The 9,387-nt window shown below is 54.0% G+C and overlaps 1 protein-coding gene across 1 annotated transcript; it reads right to left on the bottom strand.

Moving 5' to 3' along the window:
- Positions 1 to 773: 773 nt before the first annotated feature.
- Positions 774 to 7,893, bottom strand: TENT5B (terminal nucleotidyltransferase 5B). The gene is made up of 2 exons (XM_065697793.1): positions 7,563 to 7,893; positions 774 to 4,237 (listed from the first exon to the last, which is right to left on the bottom strand). The coding sequence occupies exons 1-2, from the start codon at positions 7,740 to 7,742 to the stop codon at positions 3,218 to 3,220; spliced, it is 1,200 nt and encodes a 399-aa protein (XP_065553865.1). The 5' UTR covers positions 7,743 to 7,893; the 3' UTR covers positions 774 to 3,217.
- Positions 7,894 to 9,387: the final 1,494 nt, after the last annotated feature.

Genomic DNA, 9,387 nt, shown 5'->3' with positions numbered 1-9,387 from the left:
ACCTGTCATCAGAGCAAAGCTCAGCCCTCAACAGTAACCATCAACAGTAACCATCTGGAGATGCAGAGCCAGCAAGTTTGTTCCAGAGAGGGACTGGCACATCAGCAGTGATTGCTGTGGTGGAACCAGAACTGCCTGAGCTTGACAAGGGGAAGTGAAACTTCATCTGAGGCTGGAGGGCAGCCAGAGCTGGAAGAGCTTGCACCCAGCTACAGGCAGGCAGCTTCCAGCCATCACACAAGACACTGGCCTGACCATGAGCAGATCCAAGCTCCTGTGGGAGACAAACCTTTCAAAGCCTCCCCTTTCCAAGAGGAACCCCTTTGCAGGTGGATCAGCTGCACGGGAATAATCAACTCTTAATCACTCAAGCCACCTTCTGCTTGAGAACAAAGCCATAGGAAACACAAGCCTCCCAGTACCATCCCCAGCAGCAGGGCCCACAGATCACCACCAGCACCGAGCAGGCTCCTTGTCAGGCTCCCTCCCCCAGCAGCAACTTGAGGAGCTTCCAGGAAAAGGGAAGATGCAGAACGCTAAAGAACACCCTTATAAATAGAAACCTTCCTCACCATGGCAGTGACCTGCCAACAGCAACACGCTTCCCAGGCTCCAGTTCCTTCACTTGGAGGGACTAAGCAACCTCGGCGCACTTGGCCAGGTCCAGAACCAGGCTTGCTCCTCTTGAGGCAACCAACTGGTTCTCGGTGGGAGGAGGGTCAGCATCTCACACCACACTACCCCCATGGACAAGCAAATAAAAACCCAACAGATTTGAATACACTGTATTTATTTGCAACAGATTCTAAAGAATCTAGTGAGTTTATGTCAAGCCCATTGCATGACAAGTGATACAGGTGTAGGGGAAAAGACATTTAAAACAAAAACCAAGCGCCATTCAAGCTACTGGAATCTTCCACTTGCCCCCTCGCAGGAGGCAGTACAGGATCACCGCAAGGTCTAGAAAAACTCGGGTTCAACCCACTCACAAGAGTCCCACCACACACACGCTGTAAATCAGAAGTGCAATCTCAACGTAAGTTGCCCTTTAGGGAATCTTTTTGACATCTTAAAGGGAAGGAAGGAATCTGTTTAGTGCGTCCATGTGCCTGCAGGTAAAGCAGCCTGTAAAAAATAAGCATGCTACAGGTTCAACTGAGATTTCAAATGAAAGCAAACTCTATCTCCCCTTGCAGCTGTGAAGGCTGCATCCTTTGGATCTCAAAAGCAGCCCTTAAACCAGTTTTACCTCGCACTGGAAAAAGCTCAAGCTCCCACCACAGGGACCAGGCTCTGGGCACTGGGAAGTTCCTGGGCTGTGGCAGAGCCCACACACCAGCCTGGCCCAGGAAGGCAAAGCTGTTCCACAGGAAGGCAGTTAAACACATAACACTGTTAGTGACACTTCTTCAGCTCTAACTGGATCGGAAGCAAAGCTGGACCAATTTCAAACACGTTAGTTCATGGTAAGTGCAAGAGCCCCTAGATCGCTCCCCCCAACCCCTCATGCCCAATCCCCAAAGAAGGTAGCAATCTGGCTATAGACATTCCAAGGATCTAGTCTTTATTAGAGCATTCAATCTGCCCAGCTAGTACAATTGTGTCACAACAAAACAAACCCCAAGATAAAAATACTCAAGTACCTCAGAGGAAGCACCATGGAGCCACGGTGTTCCCAGAGCAACATCTCTAGGGAGCGCCTGCTTTGCTGGCCCACCTCTCCCTCCACGCATAGTTAACGCCGAGATGATGATTCCAGAGAATGGGCATGGCAATGCAGGCACTGCAGTGAAAGACTGTTTGATGCTCCAGACACCTGACTACTTCAAAGCCACGTTTGGCCAAGAGAGCCAAACCCTGAACACACAAGAGGGTTTGTTAAGACATACTTTTTCCCCTAAGGCCAACTGACCTTCACATGCTCACCCACCCCCCCACAAAGCTCCATTTCTAGCTAGGGAATGAATTTCAAATGCTATCAGTAGCTCACATGTGGAATCACATTGCTGGAAATAGGCTGCTTCTGGAGATAGGCCCTGGCAGAGGGAAGATCGGCACCACAGGAGGCTGGAAGAGGTCGGCCTATCTCCTAGAACACCACAGGCTTCAGCCCCCGTCACAGCAACAGCTGGAGATACCTGACTAGTGAACGCATTGGTTTGTGCTTCAAAGGACAAGCCTCGTCTCTCCAGATAACCCAGCTGGTCTCTGGCTTTGTGCATTACCACCACACTGCACGCCAAAAACCGAGACTAAGCAGCAGCATTTCAAATTCCCCTACAAAACACAGGATTAGGTAAAGGAGCCTGGGGCAGGCTCCCGGACAGATCTGCCTCATCGTTTCTGTACATGATTACACCTTGGCACTGCAGACTTGAAGTAAATTCCTATGTATCTCCCTGCTGCCTCCTCTCCAGACAGCTCAGCACAGCACTGGCCACCATGCACTCCCACTACCCCACTTCTATTTTGGCATTTACATGGAATCCAAGCCCACCCCTGTTAATACAACTCCACTTTGAGAGCTCTTTGCTCCAGCTAGTCCTTCACAGGCAGAAGCCACGCCAAAAAACCTCAGCAACACATAACCTGCAGCCCCAGTCATGCTTCGGCAAGGTTACTAGAAATGATCTTATGACCCCCCTCCCTCCCCAGCAGAAACATTTGCCTCTTCAGATACCCCCACTCGAGCTCCTGGGATGTCAGCCCCTGCAAAGGTTTACAGTACAATTGTGTTTGTATGGTTACAGGCACTTAAACAGGATTCTTTGGTCCTTCAAAGGAATTCACCACTGTGGCTTCTAACTTCAGAAGCCACAAGTCTGCACACCCCTAACACCTCCCACACTAAAAACCAGCCCCATTCAGAGCCATTCCAGGGCAGTGCAGCTCTACCTTAGTGTAATTCTACAATCTCCCCTCGCACACACCCCCACCCACCCCCATGACCTCCAGAATTCAATAAGCAATTGAGTCTTCCTGTAAACGTCCAGGTCATCTGGTTTCCATAGCACTGCACTTCCCATCACAGTGTACAGCAGTGGACAGGCCTCATTCCAACAAACCCAGGAACGAGGCACTCGAGTCCAGGAAGCTTCTTTTCGTTGCAGTTCTAGGAAGGTTGGTTGCTTTGTCTCTTTTTCTTGCCCCCACCCTCCCCATTTCCCCCCAAGGTACGGAATTACCTTGGAGGAAAGACCCTGAAGTCCATTCTGGCTCAGTTACAGGGAAGCCACGTTGGGTAAGACTGATTGCAAGGCAGGAAGGGCTGCACATGGGTGACATAGTAGTTGAAGTTTATTTCACTGACATAAGGAGCTGGCTGGTAGTAGCAGGTAACATTTGTGACCGTGGGGATGATGTTCTGCTCAGCCAGAACTCTCACAGCCAGCATGGCAATGAGGTTCAGGGTCTGCCTCCTTTCGTGTCCCATAAGACAGACTGTGCTTTCATTGACCACCCTGTGGAGGGTCATCAAATAGTCATATCGTTTGCTCTCCATCCCCACAAAGTGGCTCTGAAGGTAGCACTCCAGCTTCCTCTGCTGCTCACCGATGTCAGAGAAGTCTATGAAAAACCTGGAGCACATGTATCTCTGTAGCGCCTTCATATCCACTTCTGATTTGGGCTTAAATCCCCTCACCAACAGGTTGCAGTATTTCAGGAGCCCCCCACCTCTGATCTCCTCCGGGTTCCTTGTGGCGATGACCCTGTTCCGGAGATGGTCCATTGCCTCCTCAAAGTCCCCGTACATGCTCTCCCCAGTGACCGTTGGGTGGAAGTTCTCGGCCATGGGGTTCTCCGAGCACTCTCCAAAGAGCAGAAGTGAATCCAGGATGATCTGGAAGGAATCCACGCTGAACTCGAACTGCCGCCTGAGGGAGTCCACGAACTTGAGCTCCACGTTCTTGCCGCTGTTGTTGGAGAGGGATATGAGGCTCCAGCGGTCGGTCTCATTGCACACCTTCACCAGCTTCTGCACGTACGCCTCCTTCAGCGTCATGGGGGTGATCTTGTCTTTGTTGACACCTTCAGGGAGGAAGTCAAGCAGGCAGTCCATGACCACATCTTTAACAAGCTGGAAGACGTCTTCGGTCTTCAGATCCACGCCAAAGATGAGATCCAGGTCTTTGTACCCCAAGCCACTGTCCTGATGTAGAACGTGACTAGCTGCTGAACCATTCAACCTGACGTTATGGACTGCAATTCCTTTCTTCTCCAGGCGACTACGGACAACCTGAGATACAGAGAGAGTCAGTGAGAAGAAAATATTCCTGGAGCAGCCCGGTTAAAGCAGCAGGATTCACTCCCGGCACTTATATGGGTCACTCCAGTGCAAGACAGTGAAATAAAGAGCTAATCCACCAGAAATAGGTCACTTTGGAAAGCAGCCAGAGTTTTGCCAGCAGCCAGGGGTGGTTCTGCTTTACTTTTTTTCCCCTTGCAGTAGAGGCCTCCTACTGCACAAGTGGCTCTTTGCTCTTCCCCTCCTTCCCCCACCAAAGCCATGTTACTTGCACTCATCTTTGAGGTGGTCTCTGCTCCCTTCATCCCCCCCTCCCCAGGTTGCAGCCTTTCCAAGCATCAAGCCAAGAGCAGCCATCCCAACAAGGATTCCAACTAGGAGGCAGCAGCAAAGTCTGCAGCTGCCCCTGGTGATTTAATGAGGGTGGCTCACTCCTTTCAGACATCCCCTTTGCCTGTCAAGATTCATTAAAGGCAAATCAAGATGCCAGGACTGCTCCAAAGCCCCAGCCAGGCATATGCAAGTTCATGTCCTAACTAGTAAGTGTATCCTAACAATTTCCAGTGTGTCAGAGCTTCGTGCTGCACTTGGCATGCTATCAAGCACAAGAGGCAGCTTTCATCTTACGGGTGTTACTCCAGTGATTTTAATGCTGCCTGCTCAGTCCTGGCACACCCACCAGTACCTCCAAAGCTTTGTTCCTTCAGAGCAAAGCTGAATCACTTGCCCGATTACTTAACATGCAAGAGGCTGAAATAACCCCAAGACCATAAAATAAACTATCTAGACACCAGCTTATAATTTGAGTTTAACTAAGCTCAAAGATCCCAGGAAGATTAAGTTCACCTCTTCCCATCTCTCATCCTTTCATGTTCCTCTCCAGCAATTACCCAGGGCCCTGTGAGCCCCAGCAAGCCAGCCAGCTCCCCCAGTGCCCAAAGCAAGGCTGGAGCTTGAAAGAGCCAAAGCTTGGGATACAGATGGACAAACTATATCACTGGGAGCCAGTGTGACCAGGCAAGCTCTGCCAGGCTGTCCTACTTTGAGAGGCCCCACTGAAACTCAAAGCTGGGAACCTGCTTGGTTGACACAGCCCTGAGCAGACAGCTTGGGGGTCAGCAAAGCATTGCATCTCCATGAGTCTCAGCAGGTATCAAACTGCCCCTCGGCAAACAGCAGATCCCTTGGTACAAACTGAGGAGTGGTTTTCAACAGGGACTTGGTTAAATCCCATGATGCGGCTTCTCCACTAGTGTTTCCCCTATTGCTCCCTGACATGAGCCACTGCTGCTCAGTCCAGAAGTGCACCCAGGCTCTTTGCCAGCCCAGTGGTGACAGCCACATGCCAGGCAACAGTTAACCAGCAAGGTCCCAAGTCCCCATCAGCACATGCAATCCAGCCATAAAAAGGGCTGTTTTCAAAGGCAGAGAATCTGGAAACTGAATTTATCCCTAGAAGAGACACAGGGTTATACCCCCTATAGAACAAACATCACACAGGCCATCTATGCAGCTCCTGGTGTGTGTCTGGTGCCAAGTGATCAGCCACTGGAGCTGCTCACCCAAGGCACAGCTCCAGCACTACTTGTAGAGTTGAGTGTTTCGCTATTAGGCTTAGAGAGACAAGATACAAGTCACAAAAGTGCCTGCTGCAGAACTGAGGCCAGTGCTTTGAGAGGATCTCAGTCCACATTAGCTTCCTAGAGCCAAAGGACATCTGCTCAAGCCCTTTCTGGGCACAGCTCAGGACCAGCAGCACCACAGACCCGTAAGCTTCAGACTCCTGACACACCTACGAGAGATGTACTCAGAAAAGGGGGAAACCCCCCACCTGCTCAAGCTATCTTTGTCCCAAATCACCCCAAAGCAGCTCCAGCCTGCAGCCTCACCACCTCCCCCAGTTCTCCAGCCGGAGCACATCTCCCTGGCTGCAGGCAGTGGGCTCAGCTATGTGTCTTCCCCAGAGGGGTGGATATTTAGAGGGTTAGGCAGCTGCTGACCTGCTTCCCAAAACAGCACCTCACGTTATGTGTGGTTCACATAATTGACTCTGACAGGCAGGCAGGAGCAAAGCCCGCCTGCATCCTGACCAGCCGCTTCCCACCTCCCACAACAACAACAGCACACAATAAAGAACTGCCTTTTAGGTTACTTGTTTCACATTAGTCAGCCCTAAGTACAGGGTCTGCCGGTGCGGCTGGTCGGAATGACAGCCCTCAGTTACGTGGTGCCTGAAGTTGCCAGTAGCAACATCCTTTTCAGCAGCTCTGGCAGCAAATGCCTTCAGTTCGGTGGAATTAAGCAGTAAGACACTGTGGAACATCTGATGCTGCACCACGCCAGGCTTCGCTGGCCTTGCACAACCTGAGGGCAATGTCCTGACAGGAGCTCTCACACTCACTTTAAAGCAGCAGCAGCCAAGATTTAGCACTTCTGCCCCTGCCAGACGCAGCAGGAACTTGAGGCATTTGGAACCACAGAGCAGCCTTTCAAACGGCACCTGCCCATTTTCCAGGCTCTAGCAGGAATATTTCTCAAGGCTTCAGAACCCCAGCGATGGGTTTCTTGTGACAGCCAGGCTGGGCTGAGCTTTGTGAAGAGCCCTTTTAATTAGAAGCCAACATGCCCGATTTTACATTTGATGAGTCATTACTGAGGCATGAAGTTGCCTCCCAAATATGAATATGCATCAGCTCATTTGAAGTACATCCTTAGTTCAACATTAAACACAGTTATTACCTTATGGTTAAACTAACAGGAACTCTTTAGCAAGACAGAGTCTTGGGCAGGCCGTGGAGGATATAGATGACAACCAAAAGGCCACTGACACTCGATCTAACACGGCAAGTAGTAACTGCTCCAAGACACCAGCCCAGCATGCCCAGCAGCATGAAGCAATCCTATGGGAGCAGCTCTGGCGACCCCCCTCTGCCTCAGCCGCCAGCACTGCCCAGCTCTGAAGCTGCCAAAACAGCTCCAGAGCAGGAGGGATGCAGGCTGGGAGCGAGCCCAGCAGGACCGGGCACTGGGAACGCATTCGCTTTCCTATATAAGGCTATTTCAAGGTCGGGCTTCCCAGGTTTAGACTTTACCGGGGAGGGGGCAGCGGCCCCCCAGGCCCAAGCAGCCGCCCCACCGACACCAACAGCCCCGGCAAGCGGGACCCCCCCGGCTCCAGTCCGCCCGCACCGGGAGCCCAGCCCTCAGCCCGCAGCAGGGCCGGGCCGGGCCCGGGAACCGCCGCCTCAGCACTCCGGGCCCCTCCGCGGGAAAGGGGCAGAGCCCAGCGGGAGAGCGGCTCCGCCCCCGCGCTCACCTGCACGATGGTGCGGGGCCGCACCGACAGCGTGGGGAAGTTGCCGCGGCCGTGGATGGGCACGGCCTCGCCCAGGATCTGGTCCAGCCGCTGCACCTGCTCCCAGGACAGGACGCTGAAGCGGTCCCCGCAGAGCTGCTCCGCGCCGCCCGGAGCGGGCCCCGCCGCCGCCGCCAGCATGGCCCAGCCCCGCCGGAAGAGCAGCGCCGATCACCCGGAAGCGGCGCCGGAGCACGGGGAGCGAAGGGGCAGCGCTGCTCGGAGCGGCCGCGGGGCCTGGCGGCGCCCTCAGTGCCGGAGCAGCAGCAGCAGCGCCCGCCCGGCCGCGACCCGCCCCAACACTGCGGTACCCGCGCCGCGCCGCCTCTTTACATAGCCCCGCCGGCGCGGCACCCATTGGCCCGGCCCCGCCGCCAATCGCCGCCCGGCAGTGCCGCCTCTCCCGCGCTGCCATAGGCCCAGGGGGAAGGGTGGGGGTGGGCTGATGGCCAATTAGAGGAGAGGAGAAAGGAAAGAGGCGGGGCGAAGGGGGAGGGGGCGGGGCAGGCAGTCGGGGCCCCGCCTTTCCGGCAGGCGCTGGTGCCAGCGGTGATTGGCTTGCGACGGAGCGCGGGTTAAAGGGACACCTCGCTCGTGCCCATTGATCCCAATTGACACCCATTGATACCCCGCTGGTGTCTGTTAATGTCATTGGATGCCCTTTGACACCCACTGATATCCCACCGATGCCCCATTGATGCCCACTGATGCCCTTTGATACCCACTGATGCCCCTTGGTACCCCATTGATACCTACTGATGCCTGTTGATCCCCATTGATATCCATTGATATCCCATTCATGCCTGTTGATACCCATTCATGCCCCACTGATACCCATTGATGCCCCTTGATGCCTGTTGATGCCCATTGATGCTCCAAGGTCTGAAAGCCCATTGCTACACCAAGGCCTAGCACCCCCAAAAGCCCAGTGCCCCGTGGCCTGACCCCCACCCCCCAGCAGTGTCCCCAAGGACTCACTGGGGCAGCTGCATGCAGGCTGTGCTACCCAGCACACACAGGGTGGCATCCCCTGGTGATGGGACCCACCGGCTCCAGACACTGGGTATCCCCAGCCTCTGAACTCCACTGCATGGCCCTGCTGCCGCCCGGCTGAGCCCCCGCCTCCTCCTCAGGCCATCCCTGTTTTCTGACACCCATTTCCTTTTCTCCCAACTATTCCCATCCCTTTAAAGAGCTCATTTCTCCTCAGCAGTTAACAGACAGCTCCAGGAGGCACCTCCCTGCTGCGCTGCTGCCCTCCGGGAGGCTGTTGCAGAGCTCTTCCAAGCTGTCTCCAAAGCCCAGGCTGGTTTCTCCCCTTCCATATCCCAGGGGTCTGCTGCTGGAAGCTGCAGGAAGAGGAACTTAAGTGATGGGGGATTTGGGTTTGGGGGGAAATGGGGTGTTCAGGAGCACCCACAACTGGGGCTGGGGATAGAGAAGGCAAAAGGGTGCCCCAAGCCCTGGTCCCTTCTGAGATCCCCTCCATCCCAACTGCCCAAGTGGTCTCCAGGGGGATCTCGGGTCCCCTCTACCAGGGTCCCCATGTGAGGATGTTCCTTGTGCTGCCATGGTTTGCCCTCTGGCATCATTGTGTGGATTCATCTGAAACCATCAGGATTAGATGTTGCTCCTGCTCACTCCCAGCAAGGCTCCAGACTGGGGTGCGAGAGGAGGGGATCCTTGTTGGAAAGTGATTTTCCAAGGAACTTAAAAAACCAGGCAGCTGCCTCCTGTCACAAACCAGCTTTGGTCCTGGCAGCAAAAGCTGGATCAGGAAGAGCTT

Source organism: Lathamus discolor, chromosome 18 (genome assembly GCF_037157495.1).
Source record: "Lathamus discolor isolate bLatDis1 chromosome 18, bLatDis1.hap1, whole genome shotgun sequence".
NCBI lineage: Eukaryota > Metazoa > Chordata > Aves > Psittaciformes > Psittacidae > Lathamus > Lathamus discolor.
The sequence above is the reverse complement of the archived record's forward strand: the minus strand, read 5'-3'. Positions and strand labels throughout refer to the sequence as shown.